Source organism: Onychomys torridus, chromosome 8 (assembly GCF_903995425.1).
Source record: "Onychomys torridus chromosome 8, mOncTor1.1, whole genome shotgun sequence".
Lineage (NCBI taxonomy): Eukaryota > Metazoa > Chordata > Mammalia > Rodentia > Cricetidae > Onychomys > Onychomys torridus.
The window spans coordinates 38497889-38525618 of record NC_050450.1 but is presented as its reverse complement, the minus strand read 5'-3'; the positions used below and the strand labels follow the sequence as shown (position 1 = coordinate 38525618).

At 47.8% G+C, this 27730-nt stretch overlaps 1 protein-coding gene across 2 annotated transcripts; it reads right to left on the bottom strand.

Annotated features, from left to right (window-relative positions):
- Positions 1 to 28: 28 nt before the first annotated feature.
- Positions 29 to 27730, bottom strand: LOC118588919 (MRN complex interacting protein). 2 transcript variants are annotated; one of them, XM_036195595.1, is made up of 8 exons: positions 27604 to 27730; positions 25548 to 25607; positions 24930 to 24935; positions 18117 to 18205; positions 5977 to 6046; positions 3473 to 3630; positions 2806 to 2890; positions 29 to 577 (listed from the first exon to the last, which is right to left on the bottom strand). In XM_036195595.1, the coding sequence occupies exons 1-8, from the start codon at positions 27667 to 27669 to the stop codon at positions 131 to 133; spliced, it is 981 nt and encodes a 326-aa protein (XP_036051488.1). In that variant the 5' UTR covers positions 27670 to 27730; the 3' UTR covers positions 29 to 130. The 2 variants fall into 2 exon arrangements, with proteins under 2 accessions (XP_036051488.1, XP_036051489.1); XM_036195596.1 differs by lacking the exon at positions 24930 to 24935 and having other exon boundaries at positions 27604 to 27729.

Genomic DNA, 27730 nt, shown 5'->3' with positions numbered 1-27730 from the left:
ATGGTCCTTACTATTGTAACAAGAGAAATCTGTTGGACAGGCATGTTTATTGTTGGGTTATCTGTTCTAAAGCACCCCCATCTGTGGCATGGAGGACTGGCATACAGGGACCACATCACAGAGTGAAAAGCTACAGGTCATCTTCAAAGTCCTCCCCAGTTGTAAAGAGGTGGTGCAGCTGCATTGACGGGGCCTTCTCTGCCCCTGGAGCCAAGGGCCTACCCTCTGCTTGAGGAGACCCTGCGGCCCATGGTTGATCTGGGGTCTTACTGCCAGGCCTCTCTGGCTGGGGTGTGGTAGAGTGAGTGGTTTGAGGAGACTGGACAGTGGCAGGTGCCCCGCTGAAGTGGCCCTCCCCTGGAGTCTTCCCTTGCAGAGGACTGGATGGGTTTCCATCCACATGTGAGCTGTTTCCAGGCGACAGGAGAAACCGTGCCCATTTAGAAGATTGGGCCTTAACCTGAAGGACAGGACTTGGTAGTTTCCATCGTGGAAAACCAAGCTCCCTGATGTGGTTTGCAGTCTTGAGTGCAGGGCTGCTGCCTTGTTGCTCTGTCCCAAACAGGCCAGTGGAGTCCTGAAAAGAAAAAAAAAAAAAAAAAGAGAGACAGGGTTCTGTTCAGCTTTGGCAGGACCATCAGCACTAACCCTGTGCTTTCTGCATAACTAACCCTGTGCTGGCTAATCCCTGAAGGCTAGGAACATGCTGTTATTGTGAGGTTTAACAAGTGCAAGTTTATTACCCTGATCTGATAAATCCATGACCAACCAACCACATCTTTCACATAGAGGAGATATCCTGAGTGGCCCATCTCCTGGGAAGCTTTGGGTCAGGTCAGCAGTGCCCATGAGGAGGTGTGAGCAGGGAGGGGCCTAGACACCCACTACCTAGAAAGATGTAGTCTGTCATGCCAGCTGGGTCAGAACACCTCTTCAAAGCTGGACTGAGGTACAGGAGCCCAGGTGGCTGCACCCAGGTCTTTGGGATGTGACAAGGTGCTGGGCCTGGGTTCTTTCAGCTCAAACCAAAGATGCACAGGAAACTGGGGTTCACTGCTTACAAAGGGTTTGACAGCAACGCTGGGCCTTTGCATCATGATGGCTCAGATAATGCTAAAGAGGCTGTGACCCTGACTGATGACCTTAGCTTTGCCACTGAACTTGCTGTGAACTGAGGTTTCAAAAGTCTTAGTTCCTGTCCATGGTAAAGGCTCTCTAACTCACTATGATTCTGCACCAATGGGACTCATACCTACTGGGATCACTAGGTAGGTCAATAAACATCAAAAATTGAACTCTGGGTTGGGTGGTGGTGGCACACGCCTTTAATCCCAGCACTTGGGAGGCAGAGGCAGGTGGATGTCTGAGTTCAATGCCAGCCTGGTCTACAGAGCAAGTTCCAGGACAGCCAAGGCTGTTAACACAGAGAAACTGTATGTTGGGAAAAAAGACTGAACTTTGTCTTTTGGCTTTGTGCCATGCTCTGCATGCAGTCTGAGGCTGAGCTGGGCAGTCCTTAGCTAACCCTTAGGGGCAGAGGAAGTGAAAGAAGAAGAGCCCTCATTCCAAGTCTTCTAAAGCAATGCAAAACAGTCTGCATCAGCCAGCTGCATGTGCAGCGGGGCCTGTAGGTCTGTGAAGTGAGCAGTGCTTTGGTACATGCTTTCCTGGAGGGAAAACGAGGGCAACTTCTACTGTGACAGGCTAGCAGAGTTCTTCCACTCTGCAGGATGAAAACGGTCTTGCCTCAAACCTTACTGGCCAGCCTCAGCTGGGTCTCATGATGCTCTCTTGGCTGTGAGTTAACTGCAGGTGATAATGACCATGATGATGTCTTGCTGTATGTCAGAATGGCCTTGAATTCATGCTCTTCCTGCCTCAGCCTCCTGAGTGCTGGGACAATGGGTGTATACCTGGCTCAGCAGTTGGCCTTTTTTAGGGGGAGAAGACAGGGTCTACGATGGGCCCTGGAACTTGCTATGTTAACTAGGCTGGCTTTGAACTCACAGACACTCATCTATGTCTGTCTCTAGAGTGTTGAGATTAGAGATATGTGCCACCATGCCCAACCTCAGGAAGCAGCTTTAAGCAGAAAAGACAATCCCATACTGGAAGTTGGACTTTTTAATACATAAAAAAAGCATATATCGGGCTGGAGAGATGGCTCAGAGGTTAAGAGCACTGGCTGTTCTTCCAGAGGTCCTGAGTTCAATTCCCAGCACCCACATGGTGGCTCACAACCACCTGTAATAAGATCTGGCTCCCTCTTCTGGCTGGCAGGGATACATGCAAACAATACTGTATACATAATAAATAAATAAATCTTTAAAAAAAGTATATATCGCCGGGTGGTGGCAGTGCACGCCTTTAATCCCAACACTTGGGAGACAGAAACAGTAGGATCTCTGTGAGTTCGAGGCCAGCCTGGTCTCCAAAGCGAGTTCCAGGAAAGGTGCAAAGCTACACAGAGAAACCCTGTCTCGAAAAAACCGGGAAAAAAAAAAGTATATATCACAACTGTGAAGAACTATATTATCCAAGCCTGCACCTGCAGTCTCAGCTGCTCACAAGGCACAGGGAAGAGTACGGCCTCGGCTCAGAAGTTTGAGGCCAGTCTTGGCAATGTGGCAAGGCCATGTCTCCAAGAACAAAACCAAACAAATTCCATGAGGCTGGAGTGTAGCTTAGCAGCAATGTTCATGCCAGCACACATGCCCTGGCCTAAAGCCCTAACACTGCACGTGTGTGTCCACATGTTGTATACAGACATGCACACAACCATAGGCAGACTCCATAGTCACTGACCTGGCATTCAAAGTTGTTCCTAACACTGTCCAAGTCCTGGACATGCAGGCTGTGTGGAGGCTGCCCTGTGCTCTGATTCCATTTCCTGGAGGGAAGAAAGTACTATCATTAAGTTCTCTCATTCAATGGTCCTCACAGAGCAACTGAGGTCTGCTGGCCTGACATAGGAATCTTTTCATCCTTCACAGGTTCCTACACCACATCCAGGAACAGCCCGGCCAAGCCTCTTCTCTGGTTTGTAGTTGTTAGAATATTCTTACTTGAAATTGTAATTTAGACCCTTTGAGAGCCATGCAGCATCCTAAGCCTAGGGAATTTTCTCTGGAAACCCACTGAGATCTGGAGATCCTCATGTAAAAACCCCCAGGCCCACTGATTACTTGGGCCATGCTTCCACAGTTGGCCTTGAACACATGGCACGCCTGCATCAGCCCTCTTAGGACTGGAGTTATAGGCATCCAGGGCAGCCTAGCTAGCCTTCTCCCTCTGTCAAGCAGCATGCAGTCTGAGAGTCAGCAGCGATGGCCGCGGCCCACTTTGCCCACCCACTGAAGTACAACATGGGAGCTCCACTTAGTGACTTTTAGGGCTGCTCACCGCCCCCACCCTCCCCGCCCTCAGGAGCCAGTGTGGGCATGGGGATGGCTGGACGAGACCCGCTTAGCACCTCTTCCTGGGGCGGGCTGGACCGCAGGGCAGATCTGGGCACTCAGCACTGGTTGAGGGCTGTGTCTTAAGAGCGGCTCTTCCTCTGTCCGGCTCCTGATCCTCACAGCCCTTGTCCAGATACTTCAGCCAACGGGACTCTAGGGGCTCAGACAGTGCCTAAGTGTCAGAACAGAGGATAAGGCTCAGAGTCTGAGAGCAGCCCGAGTCCGAGCCACAACCCTTAGGTCAGAGCTCTTGGGACCATGTTTCTCGCTCATTACCAGGAAGGACTTCAAGTAGAGCACAATGGAGACACGGCTGCCTTGAGACTCTAAAGCAGCAGTTCTCAACCTTCTAAAGCTGCAGCCCGTTTGTACAGCTCCTCACGCTGTGGTGACCCCAACCATAACATTATTTCCTTTCCACTTCATAACTGTAATGTTCCTAGTTACGAGTTGAAATGTAAATATCTGATATGCAGCCCCAAAGGAGTCTAGACCCACAGGTTAGGAACTGCCGCTCTAGAAGGATGTACGTGTACACAGGCCAGCAGGGCACAACTTGTCACACACTTCCCAGTGTCGACACTCCCCAACCCAGGGACTTTCATGATGAACAAAGGCATGGTGATGAGGGAGCTGCAGACAGCAAATACTGAGAACAGCAGGAGTAAGCAACTGGCATACCATGACACTCTAAAAGGTTCAAACATGGAGACTCCTGAAGACCATACAATACCAGAGAAGAGTAAGTGCTGGTACTCTACATCCCCAACCCCCAGCCCCAAGAAGTGCTTATGGTAAGAATGGCATGAAATAATTTGTAAAGGGACCAAACAGGAAGTGCACACATGAACATGGACAGACAGGCAGGCAGACAGACACACAAACACACACCAGAAGAGCTGTGCTAGTGTGCTTACAAGCAAGTCCTTTGTTTTTTGTTTTTTGTTTTTGTTTTTTTTTTTTGGTTTTTTGAGACAAGGTTTCTCTGTGTAGCTTTGCGCCTTTCCTGGAACTCACTTGGTAGCCCAGGCTGGCCTCGAACTCACAGAGATCCACCTGGCTCTGCCTCCCGAGTGCTGGGATTACAGGTGTGCGCCACCATCGCCCGGCGTAAATCCTATGTTTAAAATGGAATATGAAACCAAATGGAGAGGAGGTGGCCAGTGTGAGCCATGAGCAGAGCAGGGTCATAGCTGCAGGTGGGTAGCAAGAGTCTGCATACACCACACTGACAGTCACAGTGTTCCCTGTGACCACAGCATCCTGGTCAGTTAAGAACCCAGCCACTCAGCACTCGGGAGGCAGAGCCAGGTGGATCTCTGTGAGTTCGAGACCAGCCTGGGCTACAGAGTGAGATCCAGGAGAGGCACCAAAGCTTCACAGAGAAACCCTGTCTGGAAAAAAACAAAACGAACAAACAAAAGAACCCAGTCACTGCCCCCAGCACCGGCTGAGCACCTATTTTATAAGCCTCCCTTCAAGCTCCAGGGACAGAGAACACTGGATACCCCTCCTGCTCTTGAGGAGGGAACATGAGGCTCTGGCGTTTCACAGCATCCTCACCCTAGCAGAGGTATGTTCCAGCACAGGGGGAAGAGGGTAGGAGCTGCAGAGCAAAACCAGTGAAGGTCAGGAGCTCTCTAAGCAGATGAGAAAAGTCCAACCACAGACCAGGTCATGGTTTACACACCTTTGCAAAAGGTCAGGGGCAGACACCTTTGCGTTTCCGCAGCATCACACCAGTGTCTTTCATTTGGATGCTTCAGTAAGCATTTGCTGAACAAATGACTTTGGTTGTTGCTGGCCACTGAATCCCCAGCCTTGAGCATGGGAGGCAAAGGACTAATGAATACTACTAACACTTAGATCCCAGCACCCCAGACTAAACCGAGCCAGGTGGTGGTGGCACACAGCTTTAATCCCAGCACTCGGGAGGCAGTGGCAGGTGGATCTCACAGTTTGAGACCAACCTGGTCTACAGAGTGAGTTCTAGGACAGCCAGGGCTATACAGAGAAACCCTGTCTCGAAAAACCAGCAACAACAACAAAAAGCAAAACTGAGTCACCTGTGCTAAAAAGTCTCCATCACTAACTTGGAACTGAATTACTGGAGAGCAGGAGAGGGACAGTGGCCCCATGTCCCAAACAAGTTGGTCTCAATGGGCACAAATGCAGCAACTCTCTCTGAGCTGATGCTCATCCCCAAAGCAGGCTGAACCGAGCCCACCAATCACTTCCTGTAGTTCTGTCTCCCTGTCCCCACAAGGGCAGTCACTTGGCCTGTCACTTAACCCTCTGTTCAGTTTATTTCTTCCACGGCTGTCTGGTTGATCAAGATCTGCTCAGCTCACTGAACACTCGTTCTGTTTTATGGACTGAAATACTGCCTGACTCTACAGCAGCAGACAAGGCTGGCTGAGATCTTTAAAGGCCTTCTAATTTCGTCCTTCGGCAGTACTTGACAGGACCTCTCACACAGCAGCCCAGGGGTGGCGGGGGACAGATGCCATTAGCTTACCTGCTGACGCCGGCTCTCAGCCTGCTGAGGCCCTGCATTTTCCTCTTCGCTTGCAGCTCTGTCCACAGACCTTAGGGGAAGATGGCAAATATGACCCTGGGAAAGCACCAGGAAGATGTAGGACGGGGCTGAGGTGGGGGGTGGTGGAAGCAAGTGAGCAGGAGGACCTGGCAAGGCCAGGACCATCCTGGGCATCACAGGCATAGCCTGCTGCTCTCATGGGAGACAGTCACTTCTCAACAGTTCAGGTCTGGGCAGAGTGGTTGCTTCCTGTGACTGAGGGGCTGGACAGCTAGGTAAAACATCTAAGTACATGTCCACCTACCTTAGACAGTGCTCGAATATTCGCTAGTGCGCCCTAACTGGGCACCTCAGCTGGTCACCTGCCCAGCCTAAAGAAGCCAGTAACTCTCATGGGGCTATCAAGACAAAATGACACCCTGTGTAGAGAATGCCTACTGTAGGATTGACCCAAGAGTTTGGGCTGGCTAGATGGCTCAGTGGGCGTGGTGGATTGAATGAAAATGGCCCCACAGGAGTGGCACTGTTAGACAGTGTGGTCCTGTCTAGTAGGTGTGGCCTTGTTGAAAGAAGTGTGTCACTCGGAGTGGGCTTTGCGGTTTCAGATGCTCAGGTTAGGCCCAGTGACACTCTCTCTTCCTGCCTCCTTCGTATCCAGATGTAGAACTCTCAGCAACCTCTCCAGCACCATGTCTACCTGCATGCTGCCATGCTCCCCGCCATGATGATAATGGACTGAACCTCTGAACTGTAAGCCAGCCCCAATTAAATGTTTTCCTTTATAAGAGTTGCCAAGGGCTGGGCGGTGGTGGCACACACCTTTAATCCCAGTACTCGGGAGGCAGAGCCAGACATATCTCTGTGAGTTTGAGGCCAGCCTGGTCTACATGAGCGAGATCCAGGACAGGCACCAAAACTACACGGAGAAACCCTATCTCAGAAAAACAACAACAAAAACCCCCAAAACAACAAAAGAGTTGCCAAGGGCTGGGTGGTAGTGACACACGCCTTTAATCCCAGGGATTACATTTTTCCTTCTACTACGTGGGTCCCAGGGGTCAAAACTTAGGTTGTTGAGTCCCTTGCCCACTGAGCTACCTCACTAGCCCTGGTACTTGATTTTAAAAATGATTTTTCCGCCAGGCAGTGGCGCCACACACCTTTAATCCTAGCACTCAGAAGGCAGAACCAGGTGGATCTCTGGGAGTTCAAGTCCAGCCTGGTCTACAGAGCGAGATCCAGGGCAGCCAAGGCTACACAGAGAAACCCTGTCTTTAAAAAACAAACAAACAAACAAAAAACAAAAAAAAACAACAAAAAACAAAAAAAACCCCAAAACCAAACCAAAACAAAACAAAAACCTTTTCCCAAGTGTTCCCTGAATTCATATAGAAAGCAATTCCATTCTGTATACTGACCATGACCATAGCTCATGTGATACTGCTGAACTAGCTGGGTTTAGTAGTCTTGTAGAATTTCTCACAGACAGAATTTTCCTCTTCGCAGACTGAACAATGGTTTTACATTTACTGTGTTGCCTAAGAATGTTAACTCTGATTTTGTAAAATGCTCTTATCATTTGACTACTGCTTTACACACACATTACACATGACTGAGTATGATCCCTACCCCACTAACTCTCTTCGGCTGAAGTTAATCTTTTGTGGCACTGTGCTCTATATATTTGGGTTTTAACTCTGGATCGTTGGTTCATTCCTGAGGCAAGATTAAAACGTAGAGACAAAAAGCTAAAAATGCAAGTGAAGTCCTCACCCTTCAACAGTCAGGTCCCAACCACTGGGAGCCTGCCTCCTAGTGACCTGTGATGTCTAATGAAGACATCTGGAAACAAACTGAATGGGACCAGCAAAGAAGGACTTACGCTGTGGTCCAGATGAGTATGGGGCTACTCTCTTCCTTCTGGGAATCACCTCCACCCTCTCCTCTCTCTCTTCTCTCTGGCATTTACCACTATTCTCTAGAGTGGGAGGAAGCAGGAGGTGGGATGCCCTGTAGGCCTCCCTGATCCCCCCAACAGACTTTCTGATTTCACAGACATACAGGTGACCAGGCTTTCATTTCTCCGTGACTCATCCTCTCATGACTGATCTAGAGCCAAGTTTTAGGTTGTGAGTATCCCTGTGAGGTTGGCTGAGCCTTACCAACCAGACATTCTGACTCCAGAATAGTGGGTGGTTACAAAGTGAGACCCGGTTTCATATTCATGCAGGTAAGGACTCTGTAGGGATGAAGTGTGGTAGCATCCATGATGTCCTACACTCCCCATCCCCTCTAACATCCCTGAGACCTGTACTCTTTAGACTGCTTCCCCTACTGTAGGATCCTTGTTCTCCTCTCCTCTGACATGGGGGCTCTCCTGGCTCTACCGCCCCTTCTCTGCTGGTGCCTAGAACCCCTGTATAATCTCTGCTACCCAACATTTCTGGTACCAGTGGTGGGGCCTTGAGAACTGCCAGATGCCCACTTGTTTTTGCAAAAACTTCTTATGAAAACTCTAGTTGCTATGTGTTTGGGATATAAGCAGATAAGATAGAAGCCCTTCTGGGAAAAGCCAAGTACCCCAAATAGTCATACCTATCCAGACACCCAATATACTGTCCTTTCCCTTACGGGGACTATCACAGCTATGCACCCCCTCTCTGACAGGCTGTCTTAACTCTGGCTAAAAAAGGGTACGAGGCTGGTAAGCTGGCTCAGAGGGCAAAGGCACCTGCTGCCAAGCCTGACGACCTGAGTTGGATCCCCAGGACCCACAGGTGGAAGGAGAGAGCCAACTCCTCCAAGCTGTCCTTTGACCTCCACACATGCCTGCTGTGGGCACAAGCCAAAGACAACCTTATTTCCTGTTTGACAGGTGGGATGGACTGTGTACACATCAATAAATGATAAAAACGGGACCACAGGACAAAAGACAGCAGTGAGGTCTAGAGGACCACACATCAGCACCTTAAATCCCACGGAAGGCCTGCTTCCCAGGGCCACGGGGCCTTCATTCCAGGGAAGAAGGAAATTCTGTACAAAGACAAGGCCTGACGCCCCTGGACCCAGAGCCAAAGCCACCACACTCCCTCCCAGCTGTGCAGGAGAACTTCGAGGCTGTATTAACTCTCATCTCAGGGCTAATGTTCAAAACTCTTTCCTCTGGCTCTGTGTCTTCTGCCTCCTGCCTTTTCTCCTAAGATAATTTCATTAACTGAAGGTCATCCAATGAGGAACTTTTGTTATCTTGGCTGGCCCTTGCTGGAATGTAACATTCTGTAATTCTTGGGCTTATGTGCAACCAAGAAGAAAAAAATGTTCGTGAGTTGTTTTGTTTTTACATTCCAAATGACAGTGAAGTTTGCCTAAGAACTATTCCAGTCAAGAATGATGTGCAAACAGCTAACAATTTAAGATGTATGACAACTTCAAGTTAAAATCGCCGAGATCAGAATTAGTAGTGACATGAAACTATAATCTAGGCTTTTTAAAAAATAATAAATAAAATTCTATTAAGATAATGATCTGTTTTGGTAACAGCTAAGAAATATTTAATGCTTTCTTTTTCTACATCTATTATTTATTTTGCTTGTGGGGAGGCGCAAGCATATGGAGGTCAGATAACTGCTCCTGGAGTCTCTTCTCTTGTTCCACTGTGTGGGTCCCAGGGATTGAACTCAGATAATCAGGCTTGGTGGCAAGTACCTTTACCCATTGAGCCATCCTGTCAGCCCAGATTTTATGTTTTATCAAAATAATTATATTTTCTGCCAAGTTTGTCAGGCTTTTAGCTACTTAACTGAGTTTCACTGTGTAGCCCTGGTTGTCCTGGAACTCACTCTGTAGACCAGGCTGGCCTCGAACTCACAGAAATCCACCTTCCTCTGCCTCCTGAGTGCTAGGATTAAAGGCATGCACCACCACCACCAAGCTCAAATTTTATTTTAAAACTTGTTTTTCTCTAAGCTTTAACTAAATGTTACACAAGTTAAAGTCCATTCCTTCTTCAAGATTGATAACACTGTCCTGGGTGTCCAACAACCAGAGCTTGGAGGTCTGAGCCAACGGGGACAAAGGTGTCACTAAGGACAGGCTCTGCTGGGGGCTCCCTCTCTAAGGCCAGCCAGGGCTCCAGGAATGACAGGACCATCCCTAAAAGCAGCCCTACAAGGCTGAGGTTATGGAGATGCCTGAGGTAGGACTCTAACCAGTCCATATTTGTCAATGAGAGTCAATGGAGGGCCAATGTGCCCTGTGCTTCAGGGAAAGCCACAGGGCCAACACATCTTCCCGCTTCCCAACAGGTGACATAATGGGAAGAGGGGACATTAAAACAGACATAGGGCTCCTCAAATCCCTCAGCAGATCTGACTTCTGTTTTTGTTTTAAATAGCCAAGAGTGGTGAAGTTCGCCTTTAATTCCAGAACTCGAGAAGCAGAGAGACAGGTGGGTCTCTGTGAGTTCAGGCTAGCCCAGGAAACATAGTGAGTTCCAGGTCAGCCAAGGTTACACAGTTCAGACCCTGTCTCAAAAATAAATCATTTAGAAGATAATAAATAAAAGGTTAATTTTTGGCATCTACCTGGTCTTAAAAGCCCAAAAGGAAAGTATAACACCCAAATAAAATAACTAGTAATGTTACAAAGTAAAATTCTGCTGTCTCCTGACCAAGACTTGTAGCCTGACCTGGGTCAGCCAGGAGACCTGATGCTTCTAAAGATCTACAGAACATTGGATGACATTTAGAAGGGACCCCAAAGGTCAACTTCTGGAAAGTAAGCCATGAACCGCAGATCCTGATTTTGGAATTATCCAAATAGGGAGTGGATTTTTTTTTAAGATTTATTTTTTGTTTTTTGTTTGTTTGTTTTGTTTTGTTTCAAGACCGGGTTTCTCTGTGTAGATTTGCGCCTTTCCTGGAACTCACTTTGGAGACCAGGCTGGCCTCGAACTCACAGAGATCCTCCTGGCTCTGTCTCCTGAGTGCTGGGATTAAAGGCATGTGCAACCAATGCCCAGCTTTATTTGTATTTTTAATGACATGTATTGGGAAAGGGTATGAGTTCACGAGTGCTGGTGCCTGTGGAAGCTTGGACCTCCTGGAGCTGGAGTTACGATGGATGGCTGTGAGCCACCTGATATGGGTGCTGGGAATAGAACTGAGACACTCCGTGGGGCAGTTCTAGCTCCTAACTGCAGAGCCATCTTTCCATCCTCCAGAAGATGTCTGGCCAGGTCTTTGCTCACCCTTACTGTGCTCCACCAGGCAAATCCTTCCGTGACTGCCATAAGTCCTTTCAAGATGTTCCATTTGTCCATCAGAATGAAAATGTCTGCCTCTGGGTAAATAACCACCTCTGTTTCTTCTATTATTACAAAAATAGCCCAAATCAAAACCAAACAAACAAACAAAACTCTTCCATCTACATCTGTCTCCTATATTGATTCTTTCCGTCATAGGGACCTCTGGGAAAAGACAACAAAGGCTCTTGCCTTCCTGCTCTCCCCCAGTGCACGGGGCTTTCCCTCCATGCCAGGCTCTGCTCTTTCTTCGTCATGGCCAGTTGTCCACAGTTTGAATAAACATGGCCACAACTGGTCCCTCTTACCCTTCTGGTAAGATTTCTTTTTAAAGTTAAAAAAGTGTGTGCATGATGGGGGACACATGGAGGCGGCAGACAACTCCGTGGGGTCAGTTCTCCCCTTCTACCTTCCCGAGGCTCCAGGTATGGAACTGAGGTCACCAGACTCACAAAGCAAGCATCTTACCTCCTGAGCCATCTTGCCTGCCCTCTCCCAGGGCTTCTTATTCTGCTCTATAGCTTCAGTTCCCAACCCTTCAATACTTCACATTGAGTTTTTCCAAAAAGTCACATTGGCTTTTTCCAAAATTCACCAGCCCCTTGGCCGGGACAGCTAAGCTCCTGGGGAACTTTGCTGGCTGCATTTGGTCTATTTTGGCCCCATTGTTTTTGTTTCTGTTTGTTTTTTTAGTTTATCATTCTGCTTTGTGGTGGTTTGGACCTCACTTCAACTTTCTGGAATTTTCAGTCAATCAAACTCCAGATGGTATTGTCTCAGGGACAGTAACAATTGCTATCACCAGTGATGCCTGTCTCTTGCCACAAAGGACTTCTAGGTCTCCAAATGATGTCACAGTCTAGCCTTGCAATAGCTACTGCCCTCTGCAAATGCTTCTCCAGCATCTATGTCATAAGACCTTGGGACCCTTTGATGGATCAGCAAAGCTAAGGAGCAGCTCAGCTTTGGAGATTCAGAAGCCTGTTCTTCCTGGCCTTGTTCATCTGTCAGGAAGGAAATGTAGGCATGAAAGGCCAAAAGAGCGAGCATTATTCCCACTTATAATAATGCAGTCACAATCATTTGAAGCTGGATCCCTAGTGACTCACAGGGTCGCACAGGACCCAGAGCCTGACCTCCTCCACTGTAAAATGCGCTACTCAGTAAGACAGCGCGGCACCTGCCTGTCCACCTGCTTATAGAGCTCACACAGGTAACTGCCCCTCAACTGCTAGAGAGAACCTGCCACTCCCTCTCAGTCCCATCATCCCTCCCCAGGAACTCCCCTCTACTTCAGTGTTTTACAAGTTCTCTCTTTGTCTTTTCTTGCCTTTTGTAAATCCTTTCACCACCCACACCCCCAAACTTCCAAATGCAGTTTCACCCGGAATAAAACCAGAGAATGTTGAGGGGACAAGAAAACAGAGCCTCATCCAAGTCTGGCTGAAGTCTCTGAGCTGAGACCTGAGAATTTTGAGATAACAAAATTCACTACATATTACCTGCGTAAAGATATTCGCTTTTGCAGAGGTATTTCAAATGAGAATGTTGCAGGGTGTGGTAGCCCATGTCTTTAATCCCAATACTCAGGAGACAAAGGAAGGCGAACTATGTGAGTTCGAGACTAGCTTGGTCTACACAGTGAGTTTCAGGCTACCCAGGGCTACACAGTGATGCTTTGTCTCAAAGCAAAGCAAAGCAAAGCAAACCAAACCAAAACCAAACCCAAACAAACAACAACAAAAACAATCTTAAGACAAAGTGTACCTTTGAGTTTACTCTTTTTCCCAGCTGTAAACCTTAACTTTCTGTGACTCTTGCAAACAAGATTGTGAACTCTGTCTACGGCAAAAACATGCAGGGCTGTCCAAACCTTTAACTGAACACCTGGAAGGCAGAGACAGATATTTAGGAGTTCCAGGCCAGCCAGGGCTGTACACCCTGCAGCTCTGATCAAACAACAATCAAACAAACAAAAACATCAGAGGAAAACAAAACAAACAAACAAACAAAGACAAACCACACCCACAGTCCCTGAGGCCTAGCACAGCTGGATTCCTTCCACCCCTTATCTATAACTTGGTTTTGGTTTTGGTTTTGGATTGGGGGTGGTGGTGGCAAGAGACAGGGTCTCACTGGGTAGTTCTGGCTGTCCTAGAACCTGCTACGTAGACCAGGCGGCCTCAAACTCACAGAGATCCACCTGCCTCTGCCTGGGATTAAAGGCATGTGCCACTGTGCCTGGCCCTTGACTATGCTTTTATCTTAACAGCTGTAACTGGTTCCACCCTCCTCAGAAACCACCCCATGAAGTCATCGGCTAAAACAAAAAGAAATAGCTACTTTAAAACCCTCTGGGCAGTGTCCTGTCAGAAGCCACCCAAATATGGTTATTTCTCAATCATGTAAGCAGGACTGGAGAAACAGTTCCACGTCCTGGGTATGCACTGTTCTTTCCCTAGCACGCCCCTCCACCTCGTTTTTTGTTTTCTTTTTCTTTTTTTTTTCTTCAAGACAGGGTTTCTCTGTGTAGCCCTGGCTGTTCCTGTCCTGGAACTCACTCTGTAGACCAGGCTGGCCTCAAACTCAGAGATCTGCCTGCCTCTGCCTCCTGAGTGCTGCAATTAAAGGCATGCACCACCACTGTCTGGTTTCTCTCTCTCTCTCTCTTAATATCCGTGCTTAAGACTATATTAAAACTTTTTCTTTGAGTTTAAGGTCAACTTGGTCTACGGAGTGAGTTCCAGGACAGCCAGGGCTATGTAGAGAGAACCCTGTCTCAAGAAAAACAAACAAACAAAGCCTTTTTCCTTAAACAAATATATTTAATTTCTTATGTGTGTGCATGTTTTGCTCTCATGCACGTTTGGGCACCCTGTGCTTGCCTGGTGCCCATACAGGCCAGAAGAGGGCAATGAATTCCCAAGAAATGGAGTTACAGACCGTTGTGAGCCACTGTGTGAGTGCTGGGAATTGAACCTAGGTCCTCTGGAGGAGCAGCCAGCACTCCCAACTGCTGAACCTTCTTTCCAGGACTAAAAGTTTTTCTTTTTCTTTTCGAGACAGGGTTTCTCTGTGTAGGCCTAGCTGTCCTGGAACTCATTCTGTTGACCAGGCTGGCCTTGAACCCAGAGATTTGCCTGCCCCTGCCTTCCAAGTGCTGGGATTGAAGGCGTGCGTGTACCACCAGGTCTGGAAAAACTTTTTTTTTTCTTCAGTACATCCATTTTTTCCATACTGATTTATCCTGAGTCTTTTTCTGTGGCAAGGTCAAGAATCCCAGTTTCTGTGGGTGGTAGTGGCACACTCCTTTACTCCCAGCACTCGGGAGGCAGAGGCAGGCGGATCTCTGTGAGTGTGAGGCCAGCCTGGGCTACAGAGTGAGTTCCAGGGCAGCCAGGGCTATGTAGAGAGACCCTGTCTCAAAAAATATAAAACAACAACAACAACAAAGAGAATCCTAGCTTCACCTGGGTAGAGGTAGGTCTCTGAAAGAACTCAGGGCTGCAGCCAGGAGAGTAGAGCCATGTCACACGGCCACCACCGTGTCCATCCGTAACATCCAGACCAGAACTTCCCTTTCCCAAGGTGGGTCATAGCAACTCGAATCTTGGCCTGCCTTTCTGTTTTAGAGCTATTCATGAATTCTTTGTCCTACCCTTGTCTATGAGAAGGTCACTGCAGTCCCTCAATCTGGAGGGTCATGTCCCCATGCACAGGAAGGAGGAGAGCTGGCAGCTGTGCTGGACTTCCTGTCAGCACGCATCTCAACATAAAACCCCAAGGGCAGGATCCAAGGGCTCCTGAGACCACTCACTGAGGGGAGGAAGCCCACAGGGAGGCGACGAGAACTCACGCATGTGCCAGGAGGGTGGGCCTTCCTAATCCAAAGGGGAGAAAAAATCCAGTGGCTGGTGAGCCTTCTAGACCTCAACCATACCTGTCTATCTGGGTGCTTTATTTTGAGACAGGGTCTCATGTAGTTCAGGCTGGCCTCAAACTCATTGTGTAGTCAAAAATGACCTTGAACTTCTGATCCTCCAGCCTCCATCTCAGTGCTGGGATTATGGACACACATACCATATCTAGCCTTCACTTGGCTATTTCTAAGTCTCTCAGATTATCAGCCCCGCCCTCCCTGTCTTTTGTTATTGGTTGAACACAGTAAGCATGCAATACATACATACATATATACACATGTATATATGTATGTATGTATGTGTATATATATGTATACACATACACACACACACACACACACACACACACACACACACACACATATAGTTTTTTGCTTTTTTGAGACAGGGTTTCTTTGTGTAACATCTCTGGCTGTTCTGAAACTCACTCTGTAGACCAGGCTGGCATCTCTAACTCACAGAGAATCTGCCTGCCTCTGCCTCATGAATGCTGGGATTAAATGCATGCACCACCATCACCCATCATAATGCATATTCTAAAGTGTGTGTGGGTCTGATTTCTCTGACTGCTGCTCATGCTCACACACTTCCTGGAGCACACTTAATACTTGTAAAATCTGCATATCTGTTCTTTGGTCTTTTGTCTGTGGGAGCTCTCAAAGGCCCAGGCTGAAGACAGGCTCTCCAGAGAAGAGCTGCACTGACCTCCACTGCCCGAGCTAACTAGAAATAAACTCTGGGCATGAGGCTTTTCAGGGTGGGTGAAGCCTGAGGGAGGCTTCCCTGTGTTTTAAAAAGTCTTGGGGATGGACTTCTTCAGCCACTGCCGAGGTCAACACAGGCAAGCACCCTATTGGACAGCGGTGTCCTTGTAGCTCACTTGTGTAATAGTGGATAAGCCTCGGGGGACTCTGCTGTTTATGGAGGTCCTCAGAGCAGGTGTGGTGGCACACCTCCGTCATCTCAGTGTCTGGAGGCAGCGGAAGGAGCTAGAGTTTGAGGCCAGTCTCAATAGAGTAAGGACGGTGGTGCACCCACACAGAGGGCCACATGCCAGACAGCATCTCAAGATCCAAGTAGGCCAGTCCCTGTTGAATCCCACACAGTTCAGGCCTTCTCTTCTGCTCACCGTTTCTGATGCCCCTCAGACATCCTCCTGTCAACTCCAGAGTCCAGTCCCCTGCTGCCTTGCTGATTCTGTGGATTTCACTTCATGTTTGACCTCCTAGGGCTCCCCACTTTCTGCTAGCCAGGCTTGCATCTAAACTATTCTAGTCAAAGGCTGGTGAGATGGCTCAGGAGGTAAAGGTACTTGCCCTGTAAGCAGGGAGACCCGAGTGACCCTTAGAAGCCACACAAAGGTAGAACAAACCGACTTCACAAAGTTATCCTCTAACTTGCACAAACACACAGACACAATAATGATAAATAAAAATTAAAAATTTCTAGCCTGTAAAAAAACTTTACTTTTTTTTTTGTTCTTCGAGACAAGGTTTCTCTGTGTAACCCTGCCTGTCCTGGAACTCACTCTGTAGACTAGGCTAGCCTTGAACTCGGAGTGCTATGGGCTGCAGGAACATATCATAAGAACTCAGCTGGTTATGGCAAAGTCACTACCTGGAGGGATCAGGGAATTCCTCCAGAGGAAGCCAAATCCCAAGGAGTTTTTAGTGTTACTTGGCTTGTTATATATCAGCTGTCTTCTGTTATGAAAATCATGTGTGCCTTCATAGTTTTCCCAATTGACTTTTCCCTAAGAAGGGCTAACAGTGTGGACGGATCACTCTCTGGACATACACATTGCAGGAATTTGGAGAACAGCCTCAGGTAAGGCTTTCTCTGGAATCAGATATCTCCCTTAGCCACTTTCAAGGACTTCAGGAAGCACCACCCAGGTGGGCACCCAACTTCCGAGGACTAACAATGATAACAGTCCACATACAAGTCTCCTGACTTAAATTCCACAAGGGGACACCGCCTAGGTCATGTGGACATTAAGTAATAGCTTTACACAATTTAGCTCGGACCCTCCCTTTTTATACCAGGACTTCCAGGGCACAGGACAGAGAAGAGAAAAGAGAATGGAAGAACTAGATGGGTAAGAACTTGAGAGGAACAAACTGAGATGGGAGAGAACTAGATTGAAGGACTAGAAGAGAGTACTAGAGGAACGAGATGGAAGATGAGGAAGAGCCAGATGGGAAGTACTAGCTGGGTAAGAACAAGCTGAAAAGGCCCAAGGTGAGGCAGAATCAAGACGAGAAAATTAAGATAGACCTTAGGGAGAAATAGAGAAATCAGGCAAGAAAGGAGCTAGGCAGGAGAACAGAACTGAAGCTGTGTGTATAGGATGTTATGCCAGAGGAATTAAAGCAAGTGGACTGCCGGGCGGTGGAGGCTCACTCCTGTAATCCCAGCACTTGGGAGGCAGAGGCATGTGGATCTCTGTGAGTTTGAGGCCAGCCTAGTCTACCAAGCGAGATCCAGGAAAGGTGCAAAGCTACACAGAGAAACCCTGTCTCGAAAAAACAAACAAACAAAAAAAGCAAGTGGACTATGGGCTCCGTGTGCTGAGATTCTATTTCCCAAAAATAGTCCTTGCCGTTAGTAGTTCTCTCCCCTGAGCCCCTGGGATGTAGAATATTAAGGCCGGTCCCTCAATATTATACAAATCAGAGGTCTCCCTGCCTCTGCCTCCTGAGTGCTGGGACTAAAGGGGTGCCCCACCATTGCCTGGCTATTCTTGGCTGTTTTCACTGAGAGGACTGACTGCTGGGGTGTTTAACCAGCTACATTGTAGCACATGGACTTGTAAGGGATTTATCCACTGTAAACTCCCACCCTCCAATCAAGATGGAAACAAGATGAAAAATACTATTCCTTTCAAAACACTGTACCTGAGTGACAGCTCTGACACTTGTCCCTGCAGCAGATTTAGCTTTTGGACATGGCGTCTACAGTCAGCACCAGAGCCTTCACCGTAAGCCTGAGAGGGAAAACAAACAAACAAACAAACCCGAAAACCATTAAAAAAGTGTTAGCAGAATGGTGAGAAACATTTTATTGGTAATCTACCCCTGCATTTTTTTTCCCAGAAAAAAATGGGAAAACTGGGTTTCTCTGTGTAGCTTTGGTGCCTGTCCTGGATCTTGCTCTGTAGACCAGGCTAGCCTCGAACTCACAAAGATCCACCTGGCTCTGCCTCCGGAGTGCTGGGATTAAAGGTGTGTGCCAATCGCCACCCGAGAAACACTTATTTGTTTGTTTGTTTATAAAAGATTTATTTATTTATTATGTATACAGCATGTATGACTGCAGGCCAGAAGAGGGCACCAGATCTCATTACAAATGGTTGTGAGCCACCATACGGTTTCTGGGAATTGAACTCAGGACCTCTGGAAGAGTAGTCAGTGCTCTTAACCTCTGAGCCATCTCTCCAGCCCATGAGAAACATTTTAGATGGTACTTGGCCAAGATCGAGGCAGTGTTAAGAATACAAAAGTCTGCTAGGAGGTGGTGGAGCATCCCTTAATCCCAACACTCAGGAGGCAGAAGCCAGCCTGATCTACAGAGCAAATTCCAGGACAGCCAAGGCTGTTACGCAGTGAAACCCTGTCTACACACACACACACACACACACACACACACACACGAATGCAGAGGTTTGACCCTTTCTGGAGGTTTGGTTTGGTTTTGCTTTTCGAAACAGGTTTCTCTGTGTAGCCCTGGCTGTCTTCAAACTCAGATTCATCTGCCTCTGCCTCCTGAGTGCTGTGATTAGAGCCATGCCCCACCATCGCCAGGTTCTGGAGGGCTTTTTTTTTTTTTTTGAGCTGAGGACCGAACCCAGGACCTTGCGCTCTACCACTGAGCTAAATCCCCAACCCCCCTATTTTTTTTTTCCCTAGGGCTTTAAAAGCAAACAGGCTCTGGAATTTCAGGTCTTCCTAACCATCCCACTAGCATGCTGAACTTATCAAGGCCGAACTCAGCCTGGGTTGGGGATTCAAGCAACTGCAGTTGGAAAAACCATGCGCTGAACATGTACAGACTTTTTTCTTGTCATTATTTCCGAAACAGTGTAGCCTAGCACCATACACAACATGCATACTATATAAGCTATTATAAGTTACCTAAGATGATTTAAAGTACACTGGACGAGCTGGGAGTGGTGGCTTTACACCCAGCATTTGAGAGAGGCAGTTTGATCTCTCTATGAGTTCCAGGACTGCCAAAGCTATATAGAGACGCTGTGTCCCCACAAAACAAGTACAAAGGAGGTAGTGGCATGAGCCTGTACATCCCAATTACTTGGGAAGCTGAGGCAAGAGGATCACTTGAGACAGGAGCTCCAGATCGCCTGGGCACTATAATAATTCCATTCCTCACCCCTCAAGAAAGCATGCTGCGGGTTGGGGATTTAGCACAGTTGTTGAGTGCTTGCCTAGCAAGTGCAAGGCCCTGGGTTTGATCCTCAGCTCAAAAAAAAAAAGCATGCTGCAGGATGCGCAGACATTACATGCCACTCTATAGAAGGGCCTCCATGGATACTGAGGGATGGCTGTGATTTGAGTGTTGAACTTGGGGTTTACAGGTGAAGCCCAATAGGACAAGGGAGCATGTTTGTGAGCAGAGGAGATAGGCTCTAAGTGCCCACTGTTCCCTGCCACCATATCTGCAGATGGATGCATGCTGGCCAAAGAATTCCTGTGGACTCTTGGTGTGTGGGAGCTTACTGGGGCCGAGTGTACTCTGTGTATGATGTCTACACTGCAAGGTGGGTGGCACTGTGGTCTGGGGAAGCCAGGCTCTCCATCTGGACCAGGAACCAAAGCGGTGAGGTGAGAACATCGGATAGTAAAGCAGGGCACTGCAGCACGTGATATTAACTCCATCACTCAGAGGCAGACAGGAGGGCCGCTGCAGGGCTGAGGGCAGCCTGGACTACATGGCAAGGTTCTGTCTCGGGCTAGAGAGACGCCTCAGAGGGCTGGAGAGCAGCTCAGAGGCTGCTCTTCCAGAGGTCCTGAGTTCAATTCCCAGCAACCACATGGTGACTCATAACCACCTAATGAGATCTAGTGCCCTCTTCTGGTATGCAGGCAGACATGCAGATAGAATATTGTAATCAATCAATCAATAAATCTTAAAAAAAAAAAAAAAATCTACTACTTCCTTTAAAAAAAAAAGGCCAGGTGGTGGTGGCACCCGCCTATAATCCCAGCACTGGGGGGAGGCAGAGGCAGGTGGATCTCTGGGAGTTTGAGGCTAGCCTGGTCTACAAAGCGAGTTCCAGGATAGGCTCCAGAGCTACAGAGAAACCCTGTCTCAAAACAACAACAACAAAAAAAAAACAACAAAACAAACAAACAAACAAAAAGATTCTGTCTCAAACAAAACCAAACTAAAGAACCCAAATAGCTGAGTTTAACCTGTTCAGCCTGTTCGCTGCTCAGGCACAGATGAGCTGTGAAGGATAGATTGTGTAATTCTGATGATGTGTACTAAGTTCTTGTTTGTGTTTCAGACCAGCACTGCACAGGATACAGGCCAACAGAAGAATTCATGCTAATGATCGGAATTGTTGCCTTGGGAAGAAAAGACATTAAACTTTAAAAGAAGGCTTGAGGCCGAGGGCCTAGTTCAGGGGTGAAACGTGTGTAGCATGTGCAAGACCCTGGGTTATTTTCCAGCAAATCTCTTCCCTCTGGAAATAAAAACCATCAAAAGTTTCTGCCTGAAGTGGTTCTTTTCCCTGCCATTTGAACAAGAGACTCCTTGTTTTCAGTCTGCACTCCCCATCTCTCTCTCTCTCTCTCTCTCTCTCACACACACACACACACACACACACACACACACACACACACACACACAAAACAAAAATACAAAAAAAACAATTTAGGCCACCTGGAGGTTCTGAGCTGAGGGAGGATACAACCCAGCACCTTTGGTTTCTTTTCCTTTTTAAAAATAGACTCATGTATTCTAGGCTGGCTTTGATCTCCTCCCTTGAGGGCGACCTTGAATTCTTATCCCTCTTGTCTCCCCCTCAGAGTGCTGGGATGCAGCTGTGGGCTGCCATGCCCTGTTTAACACAGACTGTTTCCAGAGGATCCCCTTGGGTGCAGTGTTGGGAAGTGACCAATGACAGAAATAGATGGGTGAGTTTGGAAGCTGCAGAGAAGAGCATGGCAAGGAAGAGACTAGCTCAGGCACTGTGGTTAGATGAGGCCACTCTGACTCTCCTTTGAAGGCAGAGCTGATAAAAGACTGGAAAAGGAAAATGAGTTAAGGATGACAGCAAGGCATTCAGGCCAAACGAGAGAGAGAGAAAGAGAAAGAGAGAGAGAGAGGCAGAGGCTTGATGATGAGAGAGAGAGAGAGAGAGAGAGAGAGAGAGAGAGAGAGAGAGAGGCAGTGGCTTGATGTTGAAGTGTGGCAGTGGAGACAGAAGGTTCATGAAGTCCCAGATTTCAAATGTGCGGTGCTGGGGAGTGAACCCAAGTTGAGATACCCAGGAGAGAGATGAGTTGGGCAGTGCTCAGGAGCTTGGGACAGGCCTGGGATCTGTAGGATTTCTTGACTCTGCCTGCCAGGCTCTACCATTGAGCTGGATCCTAGTCCCTTGCGAGCGATCTCTCCCCAGGGGGATCTCTCCCTAGGCAGGGAAGCTTGCAGTCCAGTGCAGCTCAGTGTTTACAAGTTGGGGAGATGGGGAAACCAGAAGACTGAAACAGCAGCCTGGAAGCTAAGAGCAGACAAACTGCAAGTCCAGGAGGAAACGTTTTAAGGAGGCGGAAGCTACAACCCATGGCAAACTCTGCCAATAAGCTGTCCTGTGAGGACTGTGAACCGACCTCTGTTTAGCAATGGAGGTCACTGACTGGTCACAGCAGTCATGGTCTAGTAGGGAGCGTGGTTCTGTCTGCAGCATGTTCAAGTGAAGATAGGTAGAGAGGAGCTGGGCACAGGGGGATGGCAGGATTAAAAACAGCTGATAACCTGCATCTTGTGTAACAGTGGGTAGCACTGCCCTGCATACTGAGGTGCATGCTCTCTATGGAGACACAAGACTAGACTTCACTCTCCAGTCTGTCTCTGGTGTGTGAGGGTTTAACAGCAGTTCTTTCTACTGCAATGTCAGCTACTTCTGAGCCCGGCCCTAGAGGTCTCCTGGGAGCCCTCCAATGCTCTCGCCCCTTTGGCCGGAGGCAGCTGCAGATAAGCCTTAGGGAATAACAGAATGTCAGCCTCACCACGCCGACAGCATCCTCTCCCGAGGGACAGAAACAACTTCCTCCATGTTAAGCCGCCTGGCAAGCATAGGCAAGCACCACTGCGCATGCCCAGCAGGTGAAGTTTGCATTCTTGGAGAACTTAAGCATGCAGCAGGAGCCCTACCCAGCTGAGGCGGCCCCTATCTCAGGAGCTGACTCTCAGCTGACAGGTCCGGAAATGGGAATGTGTCAATCATATTGCTTCTCCCAGGACTCCATGATTGACACTGGTTAGACTGAGAGTATGGTTCTGTGGATCTCCTGAAGGATATGATCCTGTGTGCTGAAGAAACAGGAAAGGCCTAAAGAAACCGTGAGGGGTGGGGAGAGTCAGGGGACAGGATGATGCTAGGCTTTTTTTTTTTTTTTTTTTTTCTTAACAGTGAGCATCAACAGAAGGTCTTAAACACACAATTCTGCTTTAGCAGATTTTCAGGACAAAATTATGTCTGTTGTCCCTGACACCTGTTACCTTGTTAACACATTCTTTTTGTTTGTTTGGGTTTTCAAGACAGGGTTTCTCTGTGTAAGAGCCATGGACTGAGACTCACTCAGTACACCAGGCTGGCCTCGAACTCACAGAGATCCGCCTGCCTCTGCCTCCCGAGTGCTGGGATTAAAGGTATGAGCCACCACTGCTCTTTTTCCCTTTTATTAAAACAAGGTCTCATGTAGCCCAGGCTAACCTGGAACATTCTATGTAGTGGGGATGCTCTTGAACTTTTCTTTTTTTTTTTTTTCTAAAATTCAATTTATTCACTGTTGTGGGATATTATTTAACTATGTAAATGCGTGTTACATTTGTTTATGCTGAATTCATTTAATTATGTAAAGATGTGTTGCTGTTTCACCTTGCCTGCCTAAGGCACCTAATTGGTCTGATAAAAAGCTGAAGGGGGGGGGGGCACTGGAGGAATGGCTTAGAGGTTAAGAACACTGGCTGTTTTTCCAGAGGCCCTGAGTTCAATTCCCAGCAACCACATGGTGGCTCACAACCATCTGTAATGAGATCTAGTGTCCTCTTCTGGCCTGCAGGGACACATGTGGACAGAACACTGTGTCATGATAAATAAAATAAATCTTAAAAAAAAAAAGAAAAGAAAAAAAAAAAAAAAAAGCTGAATGGCCAATAGCCAGGCAGTAGAGGGACAGGCGGGGCTGGTGGGCAGAGAGAGTAAGTAGGAGGAGGAATCTAGGCTCCAGAGAGAATGAGAGAAGAGGACAAGGGAGAAAGAGAGGGAGATGCCTGGGGCCAGCCAGACATGGAGTAGGACACACAGAATGAAAGAAAGGTAAAAAGCCCCAAGACAAAACACAGATGAAGAGAAGCATAAGATAAGGTCAAGCATTTATAACTAGAAAGTCTCCATATCTTGATTTGGAAGCTGGTTGGTGGCCTAAAAGAAAACCTGCCTACAATTCATTTTATTTTATGTGAGTATTTTGCCTGCATGTGTGTCTATGTACTACTTGTGTGTATAGTGCTCTTGGAGGTCAGAGAAAGGCACTGGACCTCCTGGGACTGCAGTTATGGATGGCTGTAATCCACCATGTGGGTGCTGGGAATCAAACCCAGGTTCCAAGAGCAGCAAGTGCTCTCAACTGTGGAGCCACCTCTCCAGCCCCTCGACTCTGAACTTTTAACTCTCATGTCTCTACCTTTTACAGGCTGGGATTACAGGTGTGCACACCACATCCAGTTTTACAACACGCTTTGAGATCAATCCAAGACCTCATACGTTCTAGATGAGCACTCTTACCAAGTGATTTACATCTTCGGCTCTCAAAGTGCTCTGCCTGTCACGTCAACTAAATGAATCTTCCTGGAAAGATAACTGTTAAGACAGCAATGCATGTTTAGGACTCTGTCCTAAGGAAATAGTGCACAGTTGGTCAAATGAACAAAGAGGCAGGCCACTGCAGGTACAGGGGACATAGCTTGGTGACAGAGTGCTTGTCTAGCATGCATGAGGCCCTGGGCTCAATCCCAGCACTGAAGAACAAGTAGATGAAAACCTTCCTTGCAGAGCTGTAAATCACAATGAAAAAGACAGTCAACGTGCCCATCATTGTGGGATTGGTTATCTACCTATTCATCCAACAGATACTTATGTTGAGCACCCACTGTGGACAGGGCAGTGCACTGGGCACTGATGGCCCACCATTAATAGAACAAGCAAAGCTTCTGCTCCAATGGGCTCTCAGTGTGGGCTGGCCAACACCCACATGCACACTTAGCTTCCATCAGGAAACTAAGAGTTCAGTGCCAATAATGAACACAGGGTCCTGGGAGGAGAGGATTTGTTTCAGGGTCAGAAAGGAAGTCACTGTGGCTGCAGGAGGAGGATGAGGGGAGATGAGGTGGGAGAGCAGGCATTAGGGAGAAGCAGGCAAGGACAGGGCCTGGGCGATGCATGCCGACCAATTACTTACGTTGGTCTGTGTGCAGAGATTTGAAGAAATGTGCTGGAGTTAAAACAGGGACATTCACAGGTGTGCCCTGCAAACCACAATCTCCCCTCCAGAGCCTGCTCCTTCCCATGCCCCTCACCTCTACCTCCACCAACATACTGTCGCTCTCTCCTAGTTAGGTTTGACATTCTGTGACTGCAGGTGGTTGTGAACTGCCCAGTGTGGGAGCTGGGAAACAAGCTTTGGTCCTCTGCAAGAGCAGCAAGCGTTTTTAACCATTGACAAATCTCTCCAGGCACTCCTGTTCTCTTATGTGCCCGTGTGTTTTCAAGATGCTTGTCTAGTTTTAAATTATGAATGTACGTGTGTGTGCACATGTGAATTATTTATTTCTCCTTCCACACAAACATATGTGAGCGTAACTCTGACAGCGTTCCTACTTCCTATTGTCTCCCTATGCCCAGCACGCAGAAGGTCCTTAGGAAACACTTGCTGAACAACGAGGTGAAGGACAGAATCTGTCTGGACGCTGCTCTACCCACTGCAGTTCCAGGAGGAAGGAACCCAGGGTGCAGCGGCTCTCTGAACTGTGAGAGAGGAGGATGTGGGCTGTGGAAAGTGAGGCTGGTCAGAACTCACCCGCATGAAGGACTGCTTCTCTCCGCAAGCCTTGCATGTCCATTTGAGACTCTTTTTCACCTGCAATGAAATTTTAGAAATTACAGCCCAGACAAATTGCATACAACAAGGTGGAACTGAATCAGAAATAACTTAGCTGTACCCCCAACCCTGAAGGTAGCATTTTAGGTGTGTGTGTGGGATGTACTATTTAATAGGTAGGTGCTGGGAAAACTGTCATTTGTATGACACCAAATTAGATGTTTGCCACCTGAGGGTCCAAAAAAAGGAGGGAGGGAGGGAAAGAGGGAGAAAAGAAAAAGAGAGAGAAAGAAACGGAGGGGCTAGAGAGATGTTTCGTGGGTAAGAGTACTTGCTGGGCAAGTACGAGGACCTGATGTCAGATCTCAGCACCCATGTGAAAAACTGAATACAGCCACATGAGCCTGTATTCCCAGGACTGTTGAAAGTGGAAACAGGGTCAGTGGGGATTACTGGCTGCCAGCCTAGGTTCAGGGAGAGACCCCATATCAGAGAAATAAGGTGGAATGACAGAGCAGAACTAATGTTCCCTTCTGGACTTCACATGTGCACCTGCACACAAACATGCATATAACACACACACACACACACACACACACACACACACACACACACACACACACACCAGGGCTGGGGAAGTGTCTCAGCGGCAGCCAGTATGACCAGGGCTCTGAATTTAATCTCCAACAAGGAAAAAAAAGTCCATAACAGGGCTGGAGAGATGGCTCAGTGGTTAAAAGAACTGGCAATTCTTCCAAAGGATCCGAGTTCAGTTCCTAGTACCCATGTGGAATCTCACACTTGTCTGTAACTCCAACTTTGGGAGATCTAACATCCTCTTCTGGCTTCTGTGGGTACCAGGCTGCATATGGTGCAGATACACATGCAGGCACATTCGTACACATAAAATAAAAATAAATCTCTTTTTTTTTAAAATAAAGATTCCAAAATTGCTTGAAGAAATGTCATGAAATGTTATGCTTAACAATACAAAGAGATCTGGGTTGCTTCATAAGGCTGCTGTGACTGGCATGGTATGGAGTCATAAATGTGTAATTTAAATACTTTAAGTACTTGGGAGGCTGAGGGGGGGGGTGTTAGGAATTGGAGGTCAATCTAAGGTAAATACTGAAATTATGTCTTTAAAACACCCTCAAAACCAAATCATAACCTCCAAAACAACAAAATGTCTATCACCAAGACTATTATTGGGGCTGGGGATAAAGCTCAGGAGTAAAGAACTTGCCCCAGAGGATCTAGGGCCTAGAGCTAGCCCTGAGCTACCAAAAAACAACAAAAAAAAACAAACAAAACAAACAAACAAACAAAAAAAAAAACCACCTTTCAAACAAACACCAACCACTGTTCTGCCATAGTGATGCCCGCACCTATCCAGGGGCATGTCAAAAGGGCTTCCAAACTGCTTCTATAGTATTCAGGTTTGTTTGTTTTGAGATAGGGTGTCTAGTGTTCCTGGTTGCCCTCAAACTCGCTAAACCCTCCTTCCTCCCCTCAGGGCGCGCATTGCCATACCTAGAGTAAGGGGATCTTAGGCAGTGTGAACGCTAGGTAAACACCCCATCTATGGAACAACATCCCAAGCCTAGGGCTTTAAAAACTGTCCACTCACTGTAATTAAACCCAGAAGAGCCACTAAGAGGCTAGGTTCAACATAAGGGGCGCTACTCCTCGACCCGGATTCCTGACCACTACACTAGCATCCACTAGAAGCCGCCTCGGTAGAGACCATTACTGTGCTTTATACAATGACCACACAGAAAAAAAAGGAAAAAGACAGACAGAAAGAAAGATACACACGGGGCTGGGTGGTAGCGCGCCCACAGCCCGGAGCAGAATCCTTAGCAACAACAACAACAACAACAACAACACACAAAATGGCCAGGGGCACGTTGTAAAGTGACAGCACAGCCCTCAGTCTCGTCACTGTCACTTCCCTTGGCCAAACGAGACGCGGCCCGCCATAACTCGCCCACCATCCTGCGAAGAGAAAGGGTGAGGCAGGCGCCCACCCCACCTGATGCGCCTGAAAGAGGTGGCAGCTGCAGCACCGTAGCACCCGAGACTGCTGAGCCGGCGCCATTCAGGCCTCAGTCGTCCTCCGTGCGCTTGCGCTCTGCGGTTCCCACTCAGGCCCCGCCCAC

Excerpts from the sequence above, each read along its gene's own strand:
- LOC118588919 (XM_036195595.1), bottom strand. The coding sequence starts at position 27,669 with ATGGCGCCGGCTCAGCAGTCTCGGGTGCTACGGTGCTGCAGCTGCCAC. Across the intron at positions 3,631-5,976 it reads CTGAGAGCCGGCGTCAGCAG|GCACTGTCTGAGCCCCTAGA; the intron begins GTAAGCTAATGG and ends TCTGACACTTAG. Across the intron at positions 578-2,805 it reads GGAACAACTTTGAATGCCAG|GACTCCACTGGCCTGTTTGG; the intron begins GTCAGTGACTAT and ends TTTTCTTTTCAG.